At 35.9% G+C, this 25,285-nt stretch overlaps 1 protein-coding gene across 11 annotated transcripts in view; it reads right to left on the bottom strand.

Annotated features, from left to right (window-relative positions):
- Adgrl3 (adhesion G protein-coupled receptor L3) overlaps positions 1–25,285 on the bottom strand; it is a 796,065-nt gene that overhangs the window by 244,505 nt on the left and 526,275 nt on the right. For all 11 annotated transcript variants that reach the window (XM_005392863.2, XM_013518568.1, XM_013518570.1 and 8 more), the window contains one exon: positions 6,015–6,095. In XM_005392863.2, coding sequence (XP_005392920.1) covers positions 6,015–6,095 — 81 coding nt within the window. The remainder of the gene's footprint in view (positions 1–6,014; positions 6,096–25,285) is intronic.

The raw sequence follows: 25,285 nt of genomic DNA on the forward strand, positions 1-25,285 counted from the left end.
AAGTTCAAGCAAAAAAGTAATAAGATCCTTGTGAGCCTCCATGAGATAATGTGCATTAAGTATGTGTTCCTTGTGTTTGAGAAGATACAGAACATACTTAATATACGGAGTTGTAATTACCATTAATATTAACAAGGTACACTCTCTGCCTACATGTCATTCATATTCATTGTGTACTTTAAATGATACTCCTCCCTCAAAGTTGTTAGAATTTACAGGTCTAAAAAAAATAATGTTCAGACCACCAGAACACTCTATTACATCCAAATTTCACTTTTATTCTCCTGGGAGAAGAATAGTGAAAGTGGGGTAGTTTGTGTTCGAAAGTATTTTGTCTGATAATAAGAAAAGTTGGAAAAACACTATGGAAAATTAGAGAACAGGCTGGGAAACTCTTGACTAAGAATGCCAGATGTCGCATTCCTATTTTATTTTCATCAATTTGAGATATTTTTACATTTGACTAGATGATGTTGTGTGCTAATGTCTCTAATTTGAGATGCTAAATCTATGGTTATAGACTATTTTTCATGTACATGTACAAGGCAGGACCATCTGCTTGTTTTGAACTTCAAGAAATATTTTTGGTGTGTGGATTTGCTGAATGGAATTCAATTCACACATAAAACTTAACACCTGGCATTATTCTAGTTCATTGATTATGTGCCAGTTGAGTTATGTTTATAATTCTCAGTTTATTATAAAAATGTCAAAAAGGATGCATCTTTGATTTTTTTTCAGAGTATAAACTGTAACTGCCTAATTAGCAAATGTACAAAAGAATAGTCAACATTAGGCTTGTTCTTGAGACCCTACCTAAAAGAAAGACGATAGAAAATTAATGCAACACCAAATTTATTAAGTGGTTCCATATTAGAAGATAGAATATTTGCAACAATGATCAAATTTTTTATTTAGTGATATAGTCAAAATAGCACCCTCAATAATAGAGAAGGTAGTGGCTTTTCTTGGTAACTGACAAGAATTTATCTAACTTCAATAGCTGGTGATATGAAGAATTCATAGGTTGAGTTCTGTAGTCAACTGTTAAGGCAAACTCTATAGGAGGTCAATCAAACAGGGAAAAAAAAAAACCTCAATTGAAGGGCGTGGCCCAACTCATGTATCTGAATCTCAAATAATATTCACTTCTGATCAGCATCAGACTCAACTTTTGCACCAATTCCCTTGGAGTTGCCTTCAATGAATGCTCCTGCCTGTAATGTAGACATACTCTAGGGTAAGGTATTTTGCACATAAGTGGTAGAAGGCAAAATAAAGGTTTCCATAGAGAAGGGTTCACAGGGACAGATGATTTTGAGAGCTATAGCTTTTAATTAGCACTGCTGTAAACCACAGTGTATTTATTTACAAATCTGCCACAAAATTACCGAAGCAGTATTTCTTTCATTTCCACTTATATAAACCTGGGAAATGTGTCTCAAAGGCATGTAGAAATTATTTGCATACAGATATGCATAATCAATCCTATTAAATTAGCTCCAAAATCGTAACAAAGTTGTTTTAATAATGAAAGTTTTAAAAATAATAGTGCTTGTAGATGAAGCTATTTTTTAAAAGTCCTGATTAACGAGACATATGTCAAGAAAAATTACTATAATGGTGAATGCTGATTCAGGACCTTATTTTTATTAAGTAGTTTATAGTGAAGGCTGTGACTATTTTTCTATTTATAGTGGCAGCTCTGGTTAATTACCTTGTAATGTATTGTGACATTAATGCACTAGTAAACTATTGAAATTTACACCCCTATTCAGTAATAAAATCTGTAAATTGAAGAATGCACATAAAGTCATCATAGCCACAAATTATGAGACCAAATGCCATGCATGATCACATTAACTTTAAAGAACAGAATCTCTCAAATTTAGTCATTAGTAGTAAGTGCCACTGAATTTATACACAACAGCTACTTTACAACTATACAGAGTACAACATTTTATTCATGGTTTGTTTTGTAAGTTGCTGTTAGATTTTCCTTCTGGGTACTACAAACATATTGGACACAAATCAAATACACAGTTTTTAAAAAGTGGAATGCTATGATAAACACATACATTAATACAATCAAATACTTTTTCCATACAAAATGACAGTGATGGTAGGATGGTGACATATGACATGTGAATTTAACCCAAAATGACTCATAAGTGAGAGAACAGAAAAAGTGAGACGAGTATGAAAAAAATATAATTTATACATTTTTTTCATAGCAGTTTCCTTAAAAGACAGTTCCAAACTTACTCATAGTTGCTTCATTGTCTCAAACACTCAAAACACAGCACTCTTTTACAAAGAAGACACCAAAATATCTCAGGTAATACTAAAGTACACTGGTAAAGCATCTGAAGCAGTCTTCCCTGTTATTTTGCTGAAGTGTTTATATTTTCTACAGAAAAGTTCCCTCTGTTAATATTGCTAACTATATTAACACATCTAAATGCTTTAGTTTTATATTGCTGAGTGATAAATATCAGAAAATTATGATTTTCCCATAAGAATATAGTCCAGTCTGTAAAATACAGGGAGAATTGACATATAAAGCAATAGTTCTTAAAGAGAATACACAGAAGCACAGGCCAATAATGTGAGGGGAACAGCAGTAGATATTTCTCTTATTTCCACATGAATAAAGTTACAGTAGCAACACAGACAAAGGGAAAGCGAAGATTGTTAGCTAGCATTAGTTTAGAGGGAGTTCATAGGATAATGTTATATAATCTCCCAAAAAATTATTGGAAATAAAATTACAATTATTTAAAGAACCTAACTTTCATATTATATAAAATCAAATAAAAGCCTGTAACATGCAAGATAAATTCTCTGTCTTCTTTCTCCCCTCTGATGTGCTAGACAGATAGATAAAGAGATATATGTATATATAAAATGTATAATTTGAATTTACATATCAACAATAGTGTAGGGGCTGGGGATTTAGCTCAGTGGCACAGCTCCTGCCCGGCAAGTGCAAGGTCATGAGTTTGATCCCCGGTACCAGAAAAAAAAAACAAAAAACAAAACAAAACAAAAACCCAAAAACAATAGTGTACAGCTTTTTAAAAAAATAATTAATGAAGATAATGCTTTAGAGTGAATGGAAATATTGTGTAGTTCCTAACTAATGATATTTTACACCAACTATGCTATCTCCAATGTTTCTTTTAAAATGAAATAGTAGGTAGTCTTAAGAAAAATGAAAAAAAATTTGCAGTAGTATTTTAGAAATTTATAAAAGCTTCACTTCAATAATTTTTAAAACAAGAATCACAGGGCTTCTTCACATGAATATATGTGAATATATCTGCAATGTCATTAACTATAGAGCAATTATGGGGTTCTCTGGGTTGACACCTGTGGAAGAATGATATGACAAAAACTAGCAAGACAGTTATTTTAAGGGAGAGAGCACAAATTCAGGTAAGTATATGTGGAAACGCTTGGATTATTATCTCTAACTTTACCAGTTTCAATACCTTCACAAAGGTAAGGGCCATTCTAAGTCCAAGCTCTTAATGATGACTACCCAAGTTCCCACCCACCAACCAAGTCTTCAAGGTCTGACGCATGTCACCTGTTTGCCAGGAACTTAACATATTTTATTTCATTTATTAATTCTAAGCAAGCCGCCAAGATGGCATAATTATGTTTGCTCTATAAATGACAGAAGCTGCCCAATCATGGTCTCTTTTGCCTGGTTTTAAAGCTCATTTGTCTTCCCATAAACCATAGTAATGGACATAAAAGTATTAATAATAGTTACAATTTATGTGGGATTACCAAATGCCAAACTTTATTCTCTATATTATCAAGACACAGTGAAGTTCTTACTTCTGATCTGTTTCAGCTGACTTGTGCTACTGTAACAAAATGCCAGAACTGAGTAATTTATGAAGAACAAAAATGGACCTTCTCATAGTTCTGAGGGCTGAGAAGTCCAAGATAAAGAAGCTGTCAGGTTCTGTGTCTGGTGAGGACTCTTCTCTGCTTCCAACTTGTCCTTGTTTCTCCATCCTTTTAGGAGGTAGAAGGACAGAAAGGGAACAAGACAGTTTTCTCCACTTTTATTAGGGCATTAATCCAGACACGAGGGTAGATCTATCACGATCAATACTTCCTAAAGGCTTCACATCTTAATTCTATTGCACTGAGGATTAAGTTTCAACACACATTTTAGAGGCGCAAAGAGTCAAACCACAACGTCATGTTATCTACACAGAACCCTCAGGGTCATTTTTGCCCCTTTTCCCATATATGTTCAGTCCAATGCTACATTTCTAAAACTATTTCTCATGCCCGTACCTTGATTGTCACAAAACACTGTTAACTAACTGCCCCCATCATCGTGCATCTGATCTACCAGCCCTGCTTCCCTCTGCCAGGCTTTCCCGCATCAGCTCCTCTTCTACAGAGATCAAGGTGTTTGTAGGGACCGACAATGTTAGAACACCTCACTGGTTAGGGGAACTCCACCAGGGTAAAATGTAGACCCGCTGGTAGGAAACAGACTCCGTCTTCATCTGCCTGATTACATCACGTCATTGTGATCTTTCCTCTAAAACTGCCCCTCTGTTCCCGCGCAGTAGCACACCCCCTCAGAAACACCACACTCTTCCACTAGTCAGTGTGCTGCTTCATTCTCCTGCTTCTTCTTGAGATTACCTTATCACCCCTGCTCACTTTTGCTCCTGAAGAACCTAAACGTGGGTTTTCAGAGCCTGTGCTATCAATTTCACTCTAAGTCATTTGAACAGAAAGCACTGAATGTCTTTCCAGTATGTGTCAAGCCTAACCAATGACTGGGGAAAAATAAGTATGATTCTCTCCGTCCTCACAGAGCATTCAGAAAAGAGAGAAACACACAAGTGGCAGAAAAACCTGCAGTGTCTTAGACGTAACCACCTAAGGAAGTACAAGGCACTTGGAGAGCAGAGGTACACACGGAGCCCATCCCCAAGAAAGCCAGGAAGGCTTAACTGAGGAGTAGGGGACGGGGTGGGGAACACAGACCCTGGAGACCCTGGTTGAGACGGACTAGATCCGTGAGAGACACGTGCTCAAGGTGGGCCCCCTGACTTTGATCAACTAACTGACGCTACCGAAAGCATAAGCTAATAGGCTGCATTAGCTAAAACCCAAAATTACCCTCGGGTTAACTGAAACTTGTAAAATTTGGAGCTAATGTCTATATCCCATTAATTTTGAATCTAATGAAACATTTTGAAAATCATGGATAAGTATTTCTTTAAAACCAGAAAAATGAATTCTGCATTTGATTTTGAGTTAAGACGGGTTATCTTTCAGTTTTTATGTTGGGCAACCATTTTTAGACATTCTTTAACTGAAACAGGCCACATTTTAAAATACATAATTTAATTTAACTTTTTGTTGCACTGAGAATTGAATGAAGGATCTTTCCATTGAGCTACATCCCCAGCCCTATTTTTTTGTTGTTGTTGTTATGAGACAGTGTTTTGTTAAATTCCAGGTTGCTCAAGCTGGGCTTTAACCTGCAGTCCTTCTCCCTTAGCCTTCCAGAGTGCTGGGATTACAGGCAGGTGACACTACACCCAGCTTTACATGCTTTTAAAACTATATGATTATAGTAATACTAAAATGTAGAGATAATAATGATTCCAGGGGAAAAATTCTATCAGTATAATGTTGGTTAAAACATTGTTACTATTAAAAATAGGAAGATAGAAAAAAATTCCAAGCCAAATAATGCTTATTGGGTGATCTCTGTATCTAAGTTGGTATTCAACTAGTCTACCTCTACTTGAGTAAGTCTCGATCTCTCTTTCTCCAAGCCATTTTATTTTGGCTTATGGTACACATCAACATTTCACACGTTAGTGTATGAATTAGACTTGCTCTGCCACCAGAGTAATCACAGATTTATATTCCCTCCCAGCTTTTAAACAGACAACAATTACAAAACACATATTCACAACCATCTTTAATTACTCTGTGTTAGCAGGTCATGAAAAGCTTACCTCTCACAGGCGGTCTTTCTAGCTCAGAGTCAAGGTGAATTGGTGGAGAGATATACGACACTTGTCCGTGATGGGCCTGCCCTGTAGACACGAAAAGAAATGTTAAGAAAACAAAATGCTTTTACCTCTTTTGGTTTTTAAGACACTGGACTATCTCTCTGAACATTGACTCAGCAGTCAGGAGAGAGCAGAGACAAAAATGCCCAGATGTAGACACAAGATGCATCATCCTGACACTCACATGATTGTCCGGGCCATGTCCACCAAGATCCAGCACCCCCTTTGACTAAATAATAAATTGAATATAGAGTGGACCTTTTAAAAGTTATAAGAAAAAGTAAATGTAAAATCTTGAAGCTCCCATTTCTTATTGTTAGATTAGACAGATATTCAGTGCCCTATCGACTTGCTTCACATTTTACAAACACTCCCATCTCTACTTATTTCCGTGAAGGTCAGCTGACCAACACCCAGGTACATAAAATACTTTGTTTGGATCACATTTACTTAGGTTACTTTCAACTCTAATTAACTTATATTTATCTTGAAGATTTTCTTTCATTATTTGCATGGAAAATATTCCTGTCTGCTTATTGTATCTGATGAAAAAACCAACAAGTAACTACAACACAAAAAATAGGTGGATAGATTCATTCTCTATTCCTTGTAAAGCACTGTACCTGCCTACACACTTCTTTGTAAGATATTTTTTGTCTCATAAGCTAAAGTGCTAATGTTGATTTAAAAACCAAAATGATGATTTAAAAAATTATTAACTTACTTGAGGGCCAGCTTGGGCAACACAGTGAGGCCATGTCTTAAAAAAAAAATTAGTTTAGATATGTACACACACTCACACATACACACACACACAAATAATTCTAACGCTCAGAGTAGAGATAGTTGATGCAGCAAGCAATTAAGATTTTTGAGGCAAGAAAGTCTAATTACAGAGTCAATTCGTTTTCCAAAGTTACTTTATGTAAAGAAGATTTGGGTAGAAGTGGAGAACCTACCACTTTCATTCTACATGGGAATAAGCAATTATATTTCACAGATTTACTATAGCAATTTACGGGGTTGTTAATCTCTTTTCCTAAACAAGGGAAGTTAATGATACATAGATTATGATAACAGTTAGAGTAACCTTCCCGTTTCAAGTAATATTCGACTTGTAATAAACTGCCGATTCCTCTTATGAGGCACATTTCAAATAATTAATATGGCTCCCTGCTGATAGAAGCTGCTGTTGCTCCCAGCATTTTTCCAGCCAAAAGCAGAGACAGCAGAGACACTGCAATATACCAAGTCTCTCATAACAGTAAGAAGATTATTGCACATCTACTGGCCATGTTTTAGTGGAATACTAAAGGCACTATTATAAAAGGAATAAGCTACCAATTACGCACTGTTAGCAGTCCATGTTTAATATGGTTTATTAAAAACTTCAGATTACCTTAATTATAAAACCACCTGTTTAGCTAGGCTACAAACTTGGCTGCAAAAATATTTCAATTTTTAAGGTCTTGTATTCTTACATATGAACTGATTTGAAACTCTGTGGTTTTTACAAACAAAAGTAATACACCCTTCAGTTTATACTGGCTCAAAATAACCTCAGCATGTAAGATCATATTGATTTTATGTATACTATGAGAACATATCTGTCACCATATATAACAATAGCCACAAATCATTGACTTTTATCCAATCATCACTATGGGGATTATGTACAGTGCTAATACAGTCTATAAATATTTTGAAATTAAAGAAACAACCTGAGGAGAGTGAGCAATTTGCTCAAGCATATGGGACCAGTCAATAGCAAGGCCAGCAATGTTTTTACTCCAATGTGGTATTTTAAAATTTATATCATATTTTTCCTCAAAGAAAGTCTCTGTCTACTAACCACTTTTTATTTTTTTTCTCAGTACAGGGAATCGAACTCATGATGTTGCGCTAGCCAGGCAGACACTGTGCCGCTGAGCTAAATCCCCAGCCCTCTTTCTACTAACCTCTTAAAAAATGGGTACACAGTTTAAAGATGAAACTGTGATGAACAGCAGCCCTTGGAGCTGTGCTTATCATCAGGCTTAAGTGAACAGCTGAATGTCACATTTGCTTCTCCTTCGGGATCAGCAAGGCTCCTCAAGGGTGCTCAGCTCAGACTCCTTAGGTAGCACAGATATAACAGTGTGCATGCTCCCAAGAGTGACAGGCGCATCAAAGGGGTATTAGGATGAGGACGTGGACAGTCAATTGCTGAAGTTGCTTTGCCATGGTTTGAATTCTCTCCCCAAGGAGAAGTACAAAACTACAAGATCAGGCGTGGCAGAAAAAGCCAAAGCAGTTGGAACTGACTAAGAAACATTTAATCAGCATTATGAAGTGCACATCTGAACAGGGGAGAGGGCCGCACGTAACTTGAGAAAACCCCACTCACTGTACAAGTTTGTGTCCTCATCAAGGGACTTTTTATTGCAAAAATCTCCAGCAATTGTAATAAATCACAATGAAACCATAAATAAAACCCATGAGCATTTCTTTCAGACATTATGGTAAAAATTTTCAATGGAAACTGTGATCAGGGGTATAGCTGACTGGCAGAGTGCTTGTCTATCATACGTGAGGCCCCAGATTCAATTCTCAACTCTTCAAGAAAAATGCATACATATATGCATACATACATACACGCATACATATATCCATAAATGTTCTCGGTTCTTCAAAGAGAACTTTATTAGGTAAAAATCATGGCAAACACATCATGTTTTAAAAGATTTTAGTACAATGCTCTTGGACATAGAATATATCTGTTGAAATATTATAATCATAGTTTTATATAAATTATAATCATAGTTATATGTATGAATACATTTATATATCTGCTGATATATTACAATCATATTTTTATATATTCAAATACATGGTGTGCTATAGCTACTACTGTTCTTAATTTTTCAAATTAAAAAAGTATATTTTTCTCCTGAATTTTATTTGAGTTTTAATGAAAAAAATCTTGTTGAGATTTTGATTAGTTACATTAACTCTATAAATTAGTTTGGAGAATGATGATCAAAAATATTGGTTCTGTGTCCTCTCTGTCTGTCTGTCTGGCTATATATCTAGATTTCAACTTACTTAAATATTCTTTTAATAATAGTAATAAATAAAATTTGAAGCATGCTATTTGTGGCTTATAGGATATTTCATTGGGCTTATTTCTAAGTATTCTACTTTCTCTGTTATGAATAAATTTAAAAGTTTCTCTGCTATGAATAAATTTAAAATTTTTTCTGATAACACTCATTTTTGAGTGAATCATTTTTTGGAGAGAAGGCATGGATACTTTCATTTCTTTGGTCCACAAGGTGGGAGGTGGGTCCACCTATTTAGCTTTTGATAGCTATTGCTGGAACTATTAGTTACTCACTGATTTTCCGAGTACTTTGGAGATAGGTAACTACGAGAAAAATAACATTTTAATTATTTTCTATTGTAGTTTTTCTTATATAAAATATACTTCCACATTACTATTCCTCTCTTAGTACTTGATTCCTTTGTACTGCAGAACATGGATTTTAAAGGTTGACTTTATAGATTATTCAATTTTAAGGGCAGAATTTCTTGATGCTGCTTGTTCACCTGTCCGTTTGGAGTGTATATAACTGGAGTATATAAAGATAAATAAACATGTCTATAAAATTATAAAAAGAAGAGAAGGAAAAAGAGCTTCACATTTATACTATGAAGTCTGTGAGATGAAGGTGATCGGATTATGCTCTGCTAAAATGTGTCACTGTGGCAGAAGTATAATTTCAAGGAGAGGTATCTCCACTGATGTAGAAGAATTCTCTGTTCTCCGTTTACTGTTTAAAAAGCAATGAATGAACTTCCCATTGAGGAACTGTCTCTTTCCCCAGAGCTCTGATACCAGGAGATACTGATATATTTTCCATCAGTTCTCCATTTCCTAGTTAATTCCTCACTGTGGTCCCTTGAAACCCAAATTGTTTTCTTTTTTAAAAGGGTTTATAAACCCCTCAGTGTAACTGAATCTTTAAATTTCACTTCTCTTTTATTATTTTTTAAATTTTATTTTAAAGAGAGAAGTAAATGAGAAAAAAAAAAAAGAACAATAGCAGCATACCAGCCTTACAAACATAAATGAACCAAAGCAAGGACATTTAAAGTGACACAGGGTTTCAAGAAAAAATGATAGGCATTAGCAGTTTTTGTTACATTACATATTGTTATCTTCAACTATGTTGCTCAGATCACCAGATGTAAGAATGCAAGATTGTTCAAATTATTAAAGACAATAAGAAAATAATTATTTCATAGAACATTAGAGATAATACAGACTTTTACTAGACAAGATGGTAGGAATTCACCATGGTAGTTCCTTTGCATACTGTTGTCTTCAAATCAGTGGCTCAGATTACCAGATATAAGCATGAAGAATTACTCAAAATATAAAAACTTTTAAGCATTAACTGTTCCTTTCAATATACCATCAGACATCAGCAGTACAGTTATCCCATATATATATATATATATATATATATATATATAATATATATACAGCTAAGTTTGACTTTTTTCGGTGAACTCCCAAGCATATAAATATTAAAAAATTATGTACCTTTTACCTTATTAATTAATTTTTGTAGTTTAATTCTCAAACTTTAAAACACTTCAAGGCACATAGAGAACAGAGGGCAAGTTTCCCTTCCTGAGAAAAAGCCGTGGTAACACAAGATTGGCAGGGTCTGAGTTGGTTTTCATTCATATTTATCCTAGATAAAATAATACATTTGCATGGAGAAAGGCATATTCATATATGCTTATAGATTGAGATATAATTTAGACACCATAAAATTCACTCACTTAACGTATATTATTGAATAATCTTTTAGTATATTCATGGACTTGTTCAACCCACTACCACAATTAATTTTGAAGCACTTTTATCTCTGCAAAAACAAACCCTGAGTCTATCGGCAGTCACCCACCATGTCTGTCCAATCCACCCAGGTTTTAGGCCAGTGATGGCAAACCTTTCAGAGCACTTAGGCTACAAACAGCCTGCTGTGGCACTGGTGCCATAGGTTTGCCACCACTGTGCTAGACGAGCAGTCAAGACACTTCCTTTTTTTCTGGTTTTTATTCTGGTACCAGGAATCGAACTCACGACCTTGTGATTACCAGGCAGGCACTTTGCCACTGAGCTAAATCCCCAGCCCCTAGACACTTTCTATCTATAGATTTGTCTATGCTGGACATTTCATATACATCAAATTCTATGTCATCTTTTGTCTGAGCTTTTTTTTCACTCAGCATAACTTTTTAAAAACTCATAGTTGTTGGAGAACAAATCACTAAATCATTTTTCTGGCTGAATAATATTCTATCATACAAACAACCCACATTTTGTTTATCTACTCAAGCACTGACAGGTATTTGGAGTCATTTTCATTTTTTGACTTATGATCAGTGGTGCTAGGATCCTTCATTATTTTATTTTAAAGAGAATAATAAAAAGAACAATAGCAAAATATGAACAACATAGACAAAAATGAAACAAAGCAAAAATAATAAAAATGATACAGGGTTTCAGAACAAAATGATAGGAATTAACAGTGGCTGTTATAACAACTGGGATGAGTGAAAGGGAAAAAAGAAAGAAATGAAGAAAAAAGGGAATACAGATAGATAGATAAATAGATAGATAGATAGATAGATAGCTGGGATAACTGTAGTGCTGAAGTCTGGTGGTTTATAGAAAGGAAAAGTTAATGCCTAAATTTTTTGACCAATTTTGCATGTTTATATCTAGTAATCTGAACAATTAATTTGAAGACAACAATATACAATACACCAACCACTGGTGAATTCCTACCATCTTGTTTAGTAAAACTCTGTATCATTTGTAAGGTGTTTTTTTGTTTTTATTTTTTATTCTCTTCAATGGTTCGATCAACCTTGCATTCTTACATCTGATAATCTGAGCAACTTTGTTGTTGATCTTTCATATTTTGTGTGCATTTCTCTTTAACATATACCTAGGAGTAGAATTACTACATGACATATTCATCATACACGCATACTTTCGAGGAACTGTTGGACTGACCTCAAAGGCTGCTACACCATTGCTTTTGACAGCAGTACAATAAGTTTCCAATACTATGGAGCTGTTTCACAGTGTTTGTTTTGTTTTCTCTCGACGGTACACAGTAAAGTCAGGATTGAACAGATTTTAAAATAATTAAATGACTGAAATCTGTGAAAGAAATAATCTCCCCAACTGAGTATAGAAAGATAAAGCAGATAATTGGGTCCTGAGATTGAATAGTCACTCACATTGCGAGGGTAGAAGGAATAATCTAGGAAGCCGACAAAAATGGGGAGGAGGCTTGTGCTCTGAAAGGAAAATGTGAACTATTTCGTCAGGTACGCCAAGGACGTAGAAATTCCAAGAGTGTGGCCAACAGAGCCCAGCGCAGTAGCAAAAATCCAAAGGCTGTTATGGATTCTGAAAAAGCCATTATTTTTCTATCTTCAATCTCTTTTTCAACTTTCATTTAATTTCTATTTCATTGAACAACCCTGTGCAATTTCTACTAAAGTTCAAATACAGAAAGGACTTGAGCGGCATTCAGCAGAGGAAAAGGCTTTTCTCTCTTTCTACTGTCAATACTTCAGCCGCACATCTGAGCACAGAAACATTTATAGAACCACAGCATTTGGAGAGAGAAAGCTATTTGATAGTTACAGTCCCAAACCCATACATTAGAATGAGGAGCCTGACATTTTGTGAAGCTGGAGACTTTTTCAGAAGTCAGACCGAGGTGGTAGTTGTGAAGAGTGATGTCAGGGGCAATAAGCAAGAGGAGGCTTCACAGCCGGGCTCCAAGAGACTTCCCACTGCCCTCACGTTCTTCTGCCTCCAAGTCTCCGAAACAGATGTACCGCTGTGTTTCCCAGCTAAGTGCCGTGAGATCTCTTAGTTGTGTTGAGATGCTTAAAATGTTGACAGCTATTTATTTGTGAATATAAGGCCCCTCGGGCAGGGAAGCATGGGGTAGGAGGAGGGTCAGGGTTACGTGGCAGAGCTGAAGTGAAAGACAGAGGAAGGGATGAGGCCTCATGTGGAGAAGGACGTTCTTTCGTTTACCCATCAATGTATTTATTACCTACGTGGGACTTTGGGCCTGACCAAGCCATATGACTGTTTGATTCTGGAGGAAGGCTAGCAAAAGCATTAGCATAAAAGCAAATGGTAGCAGGACCTATGTCCCTGTGGAAAGCCGCTGGACAACACTAGATGCCTTGCTGAGACACATACGCCCGAAGGAATGATAACGTGATGGCTAACTAAATCAAGTCTCACTCCTATGACAATTGAATTGTATTGTCCTTGTCAATCCTGTTAATTATTCCTCCCATTTGCCCTATTGCTGCTTTTTGTTTGTATTCCAGAAAAAGGCTAAGGAGGATGGTAATCAAGGCTCCAGTCTGAGAGGCTGCAGTCGCTGGATCCCACAACTTTGCCTCTTTCGTTTTTTTTTTTTTTTCATCCACAGCACCTTGTTCTCAGGACCTGTCACCCCAGACAGAGATAGCCCCAACATCCCCAACCTCACCTTGTGCTCCACTGACCTGTGTTCTACTAGGCCTACGTCCTGAGCGCACGTTCACCCCTAACCTCCCCAAAGACGCAATAGAGCCTTTAGCATATGGTCTTTGGGGACCGTTTACATCCAAACTATTCCACCAGGCCAGCGCTCTACTGCAGGGCCAGGCCTCGAATCTAATCTTAATAGCTAAATTTTAAGGGACTAAATAATCTAACTGATTCCCTCTTCCTACTTCATTTATTTCAAATTGTAAGCATGCTCAGAGAAATATTAATTGTTATCACACACCAATGCATGAAAGAGACATAAATAAAATAGGAAGATACACAATTGGGAAAATGGACATAACTTTCTTCTTAGAGTGAAAGCATGTTTTATTAGCATAAAATCTCTATTGGTCTCCAGCAGTCACATTATCCTTCAACTCAGTTTTTCTTCATTTTCCATATAGGGCTGTAAACAAGCTTAATGGTTTATGGCCCTCCAGAAAGATTTTATGCCTTTTTTCTTTGCTTGTTTGCTTTAAACTTTTCAGTGGATGATCTTGCTTATTTTGCTCTAAAGATATGACATTTTGCCCCTTTAAAAAACTAAAATAGATGCCACATTTTGCTCCTGATGTTCTTAATAATATCATCATTCTAATTTTGCAAACTTTAAGATAATAGTAAATTATTTTTCTCTGTTCTACTACAATAATGACTCCATGTACTAATGAGGGAACCTACAATAGGCTGCATTTAAGAAACCCAAAGGATAAATTAAAGAGCAAATCTGAGCAACGACTTTGAAGGTAATAATATGCAATAAATTAACCATTGTTAATTTCCCATTATCTTGCTTTGAAATTCTGCATCATTGTTTTTATTGTTATTTTTTTCTTTACAATAAAAAAGAAAAAACTTCAAGAGCAAAATGAAAGATATGTAATAGGAAACAGGGAGACAGCTTTTTTATGAAAGGGAAGGAGATGAAGAGGTGTCGGAGGGGTGTGATAGGAGAAAAAAAGCAGCAAGATGTGTATGCACGTGCAACTGCCCATCAGAAACGTCACTGTGTACTGCAAACGTGTACTAATTATATCAAAATAAATTGCCAAAGAATGTGTTTGTTTTTTATCTAACTTCTTAAAGCACTTCAAAAGTAGCTAAGCTTTCTCCAAAAGGTTTAATTTCTTGATGACAATAATCTTTGCTGTTGATAAAAAATACCAGGTCAATCTGTCATTCATGCTGGTGGAGAACTGGGCATGCCTGGTATTAACACAGCTTGCTTTTTTTTTTTTCTTCAAATCCCACTCCAACTATAACCATGCGGCTCTTATAAAGTAAGTTTTCAGGTGAAGATGTAAACACCAAGCAAAAGCAATCATTAAAGAAAAGGTTTGTAAAGTTGCCAATTTGATACCTATCTTTTTATTCTGGTTTCTCTTCTCCGTTTCATATTACTAATCATACATATTTTCAGGACCTTGAGAGAAATATGAGATCTCACAGCAACAACGCCATGCTTGATTTGTCCAGGATATAAGTCATTGATTGCGGTGCAAAGGTCACTGATGAATGTCTCCTGTGTGGAGCTTGCCACACAGAAAACAGATGGTGTGATGGGAAGCAAAGGTAACTTGATGTGTGTGTGTGTGAGAGAGAGAGAGAGAGAGAGGGAGGGAGAGAGAGAGAGGGAGGGAGAGAGAGAGAGAGAGAGACGGAGAGAATGAGATTTGGCTAATATTTCTTTGGCACCCACTCCTACTCTGTGGCCTGTATTAAAGGGTCTGCAGGAACAAAAAGCACCTTTCTTCCACTGGTAGGTTTCAATCGAGTCGCAGGATTATGCAATTACAGGAAAGTTTTATGTGTACCTTGTTAGAGGCAGGAGGGTAGTGCCAGCAGCGGCTCCCGGCTGAGGTAAGGGAATGGAAGGCAAACATCTGTGGGAAAGATGGGGTCTCCCAGGGGCCAGCAGGTCACAGGGGAGAGGGAACATAAGGAGTGGATGCCTGCAGGTCACCGCAGTAAGAGGCAAAGGAGGCAGGGAGCCACAGGCCGTGGAAGGCACGAGGATGGCTACAAAGTAACAAAAAGCTTCCTACAGGTAATAAAAGTAATGAGCAGCTAGAGAATGCACGCCTGTCAGGCAGCGTCAACCTTGTTCCCTCGGATGCCATGTTGTGTCATCTCCTGGCTGCCAGATCCCTTTCCCCATCCCAGTACTCTGGGGCTGATGTGAGACCTCACACCATTTCATCTGCAGCTGATGTGAATGAGTATTATAACACATAAGGGCTCTTTGGAAAACATCATATGACACATAAAATTATGAATATTATGAATTGTAAGTCTAGTGTGAAATTTATTTTTAGTTCTCACGAGTACCTGCGTGCAGTACACGATGATGACCACATCCACCGCGGGGCGCCGGGCGTGGCCCCATCACACCGGAATTACCTCTCCTCCCGTTCCTTTCCCTCCCCTTCACCCGCTCCTCCAGCTCTTCGTCCCCTTCCCATTTGCAAATGATCTCTGTTTCCTCTTCTCCCCCATTTATTTTGGTCTTTAATTTATTCATACTTTGGTTAATAATATAATAGTCAAGAAAAACGTCACTAAATCTGAAAGACATGAATGTCTTCTCATTGACCAAGGTCATGCTGGGCCTGGTGTTGAAGCTGCTCCAGACAAAGGGCTACTTTATGTTTATGATGAATTTCAGAACAAATTTTATATATCTATGATGAACTTGAGAATACATTTTATAAAAGGCATACAGATGCTCTTCTTTCTTTTTCAAGCACAGAAAACAAAGTTGGTGGTTAAATGACAAATGTTGAATTTTAGAGACACCATTTCAAAAAAAGCCCCATTAAATCTCAAAACTCAATGTAGCAAACATTACAGGAATAAACTGAAAAATAAAATAAATGATAAAGAAATCTGAGAATTTATCTCCTCTGAATTTCTAGTTTTCATTTTATAAAATAGATTTTTAATACATTTAAAACAAATAGAAGTGAATAAAATAGAAAGCTGAGGGTTATACTAAAAAAAACCAATTATTTCTAAAAGCCTAATGCAAAGGAGCACCATGTAAAAAATTGTTTCCTATTTTTAAGAAAGCAGTACACATGGTATTCCCTAAGGCTAAAGATGTTGTCAAAGGATACACAACAGGGTGTATGGGAATTTACTTTAAAACCCAGGGACCCCATACTTAAATCTGAGCCGACTGTCTGGACATTGTAGAAATGTACCCAGAGGGTGACTAAAAGAGTACAACATGCTATGACCTCTGCCACATCAGACACTTCCTTCTCCATTCCCAGGGTTCCTAAAGGTAAATCTTTCCATTACTAAAGGTAGTGTGTCACGGAACAGTTATGGTTCTGCACTAAACTTTTTCAGCTAATGAGCAAAACATTATGCTTTGGTTAACAAAAGGACAGGTACATTTAAAAAAATATTGGAAACCTTAAAAAGAGGGTTAAAGATCTCCTTGAACCACTATAATTTCCAACAGCTGGAGAAAAGACCCACAAAATGGGCTCATCTCCATTCCATATACCCAGATCTATTATGTTTCTTAAATCATCATTCCAGTGGGTCCATATTTGCATACAAAAAAAGAAGAGACGAGTTCTGTGTAAGTGATTTGTATTCAGGCCTTTTCCACAGAAGCCTTGCGTATTGAATATGGGGAGCTATGACGAGCTAGATTACAAATGCCAGAATTCTGTTAACATAAGCAAATTCAATCAACAACAATATAATGTTAGCATGAAGACAGGGGTCAATAATTCTAGTTGTTCAAACAGAACAGGAAATAGAAGAGGCTGCACTTATACCTCTATGATTACCAGACCAATTCTGAGTTAAGAATTAATGCTACCACAGATAATTTTTCATAGCTTCTGGTTGGCTGAATATTAGTTTTCCAGTGACCTATTTTGTCAATAGCATTCTTATACACAAACAAACACACTGAGAGAGAAATTAAGGAAACGATACCTTTCACAATCGCGTTCAAGAAATTGAAATATTTAGGAATCAATCTAATAAAATATCTATTCAATGAAAACTACAGTACTCTGAAAAAAGAGATCAAAGAGGATGTCAGTAAATAGAAAAATATTCCTTGCTCATGGATAGGAAGAACTAACATTGTGAAAATGGCCATGTTACCAAAATTGTTGTACAGCTTCAATGCAATTCCCATTAAACTACCATTAGCATACCTCACAGATCTAGAGAAAACATTCCTAAAATTCATCTGGAACCAGAGGAGACCCAGAATAGCAAAAGCAATCCTATGCAACAAAGACAACTCAGGGAGACTCACAATCCCTGACCTGAAATTATACTACAAAGCTATTGTAATAAAACCAACATGGTACTGGCTAAAAACCAGACCTGGGGATCAATGGAACAGACTGGAAGAAACAGCCACAACCACAAACACACTCAGCCACCTATTATTTGACAAAGGGACCAAACAAGTTCACTGGAAGAAAGATAGCTTCTTTAATAAATGATGCTAGAAAAACTGGTTAGCCACGTGCCAAAGGCTGAAAATAGACCCAAGTCTATCACTATGCACCAAACTCAAGTCAAAATGGATCACAGAGCTCAATATTAGAACAGAAACACTAAATCTATTGGAAGAGAAAGTAGGTAAAAATCTTGAAGACATAGGGGTAGGCAGAGAGTTCATGAACAAAAACCAAACCACAGAGGAAATACTTCAAAGAATCAATAACTGGGATCTCATCTTACTGAAAAGTTTTTGCACATATAAAGAAATCACCAGCAGAGTAAAAAGAAAACCCACAAATTAGGAAAAAGTTTAACTGACTGTCCCTCTGACAGAGGGCTTCTATCTAGAAAATATAAAGAATTAAAAAAACAAGCCCCCCAAATTCAAAGACCTAATCCAAAAATGGGCATCTGAGATGAATACACACTTCTCAGATAAAGAAATACAAATGGCAAATAAATACATGAGAAAATGTTCAACATCATTAGTCATCTGAGAAATGCAAATTAAAATAACACTGAGATTTCATCTCACACCGGTAAGAATGGCTATCATTAAGAAATCAAACCATAACAAATGCTGAAGGGACTGTGGAGAAATAGGAACTCTTTTCCACACTGGTGGGAATACAGACTGGTGAAACCACTGTGGAAATCAGTTTGGAGATTCCTCAGCAAACTAGGTCTAGAGGTTCCATTCAACCCAGGTATTCCCCCTCTGGGTATTTTCCCAGAAGAACTGAAAACATCATATCACAGCAATATATGTGCACCCATGTGCAGCGCAATTTGTAATAGCTAAATTATGGAAGGAACACAAATGTCCATCCATTGAGGAATGGAGAAAAAAATTGTATGTTTATATAATGGAATATTACTCAGCTATAAAGAAAGATAAACTTGAAGCTTTTATAGGTAAATGATCACAACTTGAGACCATACTCATAAGTGAAATAAATCAGACCCACATGTGTAAACAACATATTGCCTCACTAGTGTAAGAACCTGAAAGAGTGAATAAAAATTAGGAGGTATGATAGACATTGTGAAATGAAAGGAAACTACTCAAAAGTAAAGAGCAACTGGGATAAGGGAAAAGAGAAAAGAAACAAGTGAAAAATTATGTATATATGAATACATACGATAGCTAATATAGTTGTACTACTGACTTCTATTGCTTTATTGAAAGGAACACTGAATGATTAATTATTTGATCAATCTTACATGTCTATATTTGTTTTCCTGAGTAACCAATTCAAAGATAACAATATGTAATACAACAACCATTGTTAATTTCCTATCACGTTGTCTGAAATTTAGTATTGCTTGTATTGTTCTTGTGTTAGTTTGTAAATGTATGTGTGTTTGTTAATATGTTTTTGTTCTTTTATTTTTAAAATGAGGAAAAAATAAAGAGACCTATTTTGCAATCCTGAGATTTGTGAATATGGTACCTGAATATTCCAGAAAGGACTTTGCAGATATGATTCAGAGTGGAAATTATCAAATCACGCGAGTCCTTAACAGTGGAGACAGGAGCACAAGAGTAGGTCAGAGTGTGGCAGTGTGGGGAAGACGGGAGAGCAGAAACAGAGGGGTGGTAGCTGATCCCAGGCAGCGGTAATGCAAAGGAATAGCCTGAGAATCCACAGAAAATAGCACTTCTCAGCCTAGTGAGGCCTTTGTGAATCTGTTGTCATCGCGGAATATATGATCATAAGTTTGCATCATGTAAGCCTGAAATTTTAGTTTATTACAACAGTGGTATAAAATTTATACACAACTCCATAAATGGCATTTGTTAGAATTCTAGAAAAATCCACTATCAATAAATGTATTATTGATTATTATTGATTATTAAGATTATTTGAATAGTTATTACATGTACATGGTATATATTCAACTGGGACAGCATGATAGCATGTAACAAACCTGATATCTTTCCTCATACCGGGATAATTTCTTTTACCAGTAGCTTGTTTATGTTTCTGGAGTTACACTCTACCTGTATAATACAGGTGTGCATGCACACACAATTATGCATGTTTATCTGAATTGTTACCATATTAAAACATAGTGATATGCTGCATTCTGTCAAGCTTGATCTAAAAGGTAATTCTAGACCTTCAACTGTTTACACTTCTCTGAAGCATACAGAACCCTGAGTTACTCTTCAGTATGAAGGATTTAATCTGACTTGAGCTGAGGGTGGAGCTCAGAGGCAAAGTGACTGCTGATCATGCACAGGGCATGGGTTTAATCTCCAGCAGCACACACACACACACACACACACACACACACACACACAATCATGACCTAAATTTTACCAGTGACTCACTTAACATGACAGTCTTTTAAGCAGAGCTAAAGGTCTTTTTATAAGCAATGTGATAATGATGATTGCAACACAATGAGAAGCATAAAACATAATTATATATAAGTGGGTGCTTAATTACACGAAGCAAAAAAGAAAGCAAAGGAATGGGATGGTCTGTTGAGGAATCATCCAGCCTCACCAGTTTAAACTATGGAAGAAGAGATATCCCTAGCCAAGATATACCTAAGGTGACCATCTGGGTACGGGACATGGTATAAGTACATTACTAGTCATTTGACTCCTCCAAATTCTGTGCACATTTTCCTGTATTAATCTTTTCTTCATCATTTTATTTTATGGTAGAAAAAATGTGTAGAAACTGGGCTGGCTACCAAAATAGACAAAGAATTCTGCAATATAGGTGTATATTTTGAATTAAAGATTTAAACCAAATATGGGGGCACACACCTATAATCCCAGCATTCTGGAAGCTGAGGCAAAAATCACAAATTCAAGCCCAGCCTGACCAGTTTAGGGATTTAACAAGACCTTGTCTCAATCAATGAATCAAACAATCAGTTAATCAATCTAATACAATTTACTTAAATTTAAAAGGGCTAGGGATGTAGTACAATGCAAAATTCAATCCCCAGTACCACAATAAAAGTAAGATTTGGAGAAAATCTACTTGTTAAAAATAATCTAGCTGCATCCATTTACCTATAAAATCATTGAGTTTATCTCTCTTTATAGCTGAGTAATATTCCATTATATAAAAATACCACACTTTTTAATCCATTCCTCTCTGTGCATGTTAATATGTTTTTGTTCTTTTATCTTTAAAATAAAAATTAATAAAAATACTGTAGCTAACAGACTTAGTATGATAATAAAATGAATCATTAACATAAAGATTATTAGAGTTTAGACACAGTAAACATTCCAATGAACAAAAGGGAATATGTAATAAGTAATGTAAACCGACTCAATTTTTAAATTTTTTCTATATCTAATTGTAAAATTTGGAGATGAAAATTTTAGGTTGACCTGGAATCTTTCTTTGTCAAAGTCTTCTGCCACTCAAGAACTGTAATCGGAGATACTAAAACCTAAGAGAGATTGCATGCTACTTCAATTTTCAGTTTTTATTATTTACATTTCCACCTAATATTCAAATACTTCACTACGTTTTAAGAATAACGTAACAGATAATCTGAATAAGCCTGAGTATTGAAGCTTATTTTACCCTTTTGAAGATGTATTTGTGTTTGAGTATGAGTCATTCACAAATCGTCAGTTATTTCTGTAAATCATCTCATGTTATTTTTATACGATGTTATTGATTCTGGAAGTTGTAACAATGAAACAAAAATAATATTTCTACACAATGTCAAAATAGGGAAAGAAAGAAACAATGGATGAAGATTCATTAACTCCTTTCATCATGTATTTATTAGTTTGGTCAATATTTAACTTGGGCCAACTCCGTGTCTGATAAAAATGAACTGGTGAACTTTTAACACTAGGAACTTACAATTAGATATGAAATTACAGGTTTTAATTGAGAGATGCACTTGCTAAAGAGGGCTGATAAATATGTGTATGTGACTCACAGTAAGTGTTCCATGTTCATCATTGTTTATTACCTATAAAATGACAAAACCATGTTAACTGAGGATGTCTTTTTTGGGTTACTCAGTAACCTCTGGCAGAGGAACAAACCCAAGGTGGACTCAAACACCAAAGATTATTTGATTCACTCACTCTCCCAGTTCTCTTGATATTTGGAACATGATTCATAATGTTATACAGTACATTTGAAGGAGAAAGATAAGCATTTTTATGGAAATAGTGAATTTATTTATTCTATATTTTCACTTATAATTAGATTCTCTTCCCAAATTTAACATCAAAGGGAGACACATCACTTATTTAACCCTTTTCAACTTGCAGCCTAGATGTCGAATTGTAGGAAAATGAAGAAAGTAAAGCAATTCCCTTGTGACAATTTATATAATATTTCAAATTTTGTGTTCTCCAGAAAGGTTTACTACATAGAAAAACGTTCACATGAAATATATTTTTCATGCATGTATGTATATATAAATGTAAATGCATAAGTATATGCTTAACTATCTAAAATTATTTTCCTTAAACCTATTTTAATATTCACTGTAATTTTAAAAAGAGTGAAACAGAACATCATTTTTACTGCTGCAACATGCCTTTGTTGGAGGAGTAAACTAAAAGGACATATTATTGAAGACATTTCATAAGACAAGATGGATATAAAACTCCTTAGAGTTGAAACATTTCAGTGACAGTTCATAGTATTCTTTGTCATTCTAGAACCCACTGAATTATAAGAGATTCGTACATTTCTGGTGAAAACACACACAAATGATAGAAAAGAAATTAAGACAACTGTTAAACTTCCTTATTTAAATAATAAAGGAAATATTAACACTGAAAATTCCTTTTAAAAAATGGAAACAAATTCACTGTGCAACTAACAGTATTTAATAGAGAATTGTTACAAGTGTTAGAACTGCATTAACTCAGCCCTGCATTTCCCAGCAGAAAATATTAGTGGGGTTCTTCAGATTTTTAAGAAATGAAAGGCACTACTCATTATATACAGATTTTCCTAAAAAAAAGGGAATCATAAAGTTGGTGGAAATTTCATCATTATGACAAAATAAGAAACACCTGGAGAAATTGGCGTACATCTATTGCTCATTTCTACTTAGTGGAACTTAAAATACTCAACTCCATAAAGAAAAAAATGAAACAGCATATTGAGGAGAAAGTTTCTGTTGCCTGAAGATTGACATCGGAATTAATGCGAAGGAGAACTAGAGGTGAAATTTTACTTCCAGAACCACAAAAGCAAACAAGCAGAAAGAGATATAGTCCAGAGATGCACGGCAAAGAGGTTTCTTCTCCAAGTACACAGCCAGGAAACAGGATCACCAGTCTTGTGTTTTGGTTTCCTGTACCGGGAATCGAACTCACGGCCTTGCGCCTGCCGGGCAGGCACTGTGCCGCTGAGCTAAATTCTCAGCCACAGACCTGCCATTCTTATGTTTTAAATGTTCTGCAAGGCTATCTCACAATGCTGAGAAAAACGTAACATGTGAAATTAATACCTGGTAATACTAAATCAAAAGTAGGATTGCAAAGCGTGTTAAAGGCACCTGAAACACGGGTCATTGCTAGGTAGCAACGCAATGCGAGCCCTTTTCTGCAACCTCTGCCCCCAGGGAAGGATCCAAGATATAAAACCAGCAGTCTGGATTTAACCCGCCAGATATTACTAATGAAGAAGTGTAACAATATAGATCTCAACGTAAAAGCTGCTTACTCTCAGATAATGCCCATCAGACATTTCTCCCAAGTCCCTGTCAGATATCAGAGAAAGCAGAATTAGAATTCGATCTTCAGACACTAGAGTCACGGTAAACTAAATGGACCTTAGCATATTCCAGAGAAGAGTGAAATATTTTAATTCATTCTGAGTCCAGTGTTCAAAAAAATTCTTTTACCTATGTAACAAAATAGTTTAGCAAGCCAGTGAAGAGTCAGTCAGAGAAAATGCACTCACAAGAATACATCTAAAGATTTCTATATGAAATCAGCTGCTCTTTTAAAGAAAAGAGACAGGGAGGTGCTTATTTTCCTTAAAGTCTGCCCAGAATCTCTCCTTTTCATCGATTCCTGGGATCTGTGAGAAGCTCTGCGGGAAAGACGGCGCGGAAGAACCTGACAGGCGTTAGTTGACTGTGATCAATATCTGCCCCTGAAGACCTGAGTACAGAAAATTCCACATAAAGATACTGCATGACCCAGGCATAAAATCAGATTGGCATTCAGAGAAATAGAAGAATATGGACATTTTTTACCAGGATGATGACAGTGAATTTCACCACCTCATTCTTTCAACATACTTGAAAATACATCACTGTATAGAACGAAACTGCTTGAGTGAAATTTTGACAACTCCCCTCTGTGTGCTAAAATGCTGTCGGCTGGAAAATCTGAATGCTTTGTGCAAATTGTTCATTTTTGGCAGATTTATCCTACTTTTATGTTTGCATTCTTAAAGGAATTCAAAAAGTTAGAATTCAGCTTTATACTTCAAAATAAGAAAAAATATTAACAGAATTTGGAGGTACTAGGTAATTATAACTATAAAAGTAAAAATATCATAGAAGTGAAGATATTTATAAAGTATTAATATAGTATGTCTTTGACTTTAAAATATTTAACAGTTGTGTTGTAGAATTACATATCAGAGGCACCCCTTTGTTTCGGGGTACTATAAAGCTCTCATCTATTAACCCTGTTCAATTGAGTATGGGGAGGGCTGGGGTCCTATTCAGTGGTGCAGCCCTTTCTTACCATGCCCAAAATCCTGAGTTCAGTACTTAGCACCACAAATAGGTAAATAGAAATAAAAATACACAAAAACATTTCAAAGGGAGAAGGAGATATAGCTTAATTTTGGAGTACTTCCCAGCATGTGGGAAGCCCTGAACTTGATATACAGCACACACGCATGCATGCACACATACACACACACACACACACACACACACACACACACAAATTAGGGAAGGGTTTCCCTTCTTCAGTACACCCAGAATTTTCTAGGGGCATCCATCATCCACATGTGAGCACCCAGGGGGTTGCATAATATATTAGAAGACACAATTATATTACTCTCTGGGCCCACCATTGCTCATACAGGAAAAAAAAACTGTATGAGAACGTGAGGTCCACAAG

This window comes from Chinchilla lanigera, unplaced genomic scaffold (genome assembly GCF_000276665.1).
Source record: "Chinchilla lanigera isolate Chin_1 unplaced genomic scaffold, ChiLan1.0 scaffold00046, whole genome shotgun sequence".
Taxonomy (NCBI): Eukaryota; Metazoa; Chordata; class Mammalia; order Rodentia; family Chinchillidae; genus Chinchilla; species Chinchilla lanigera.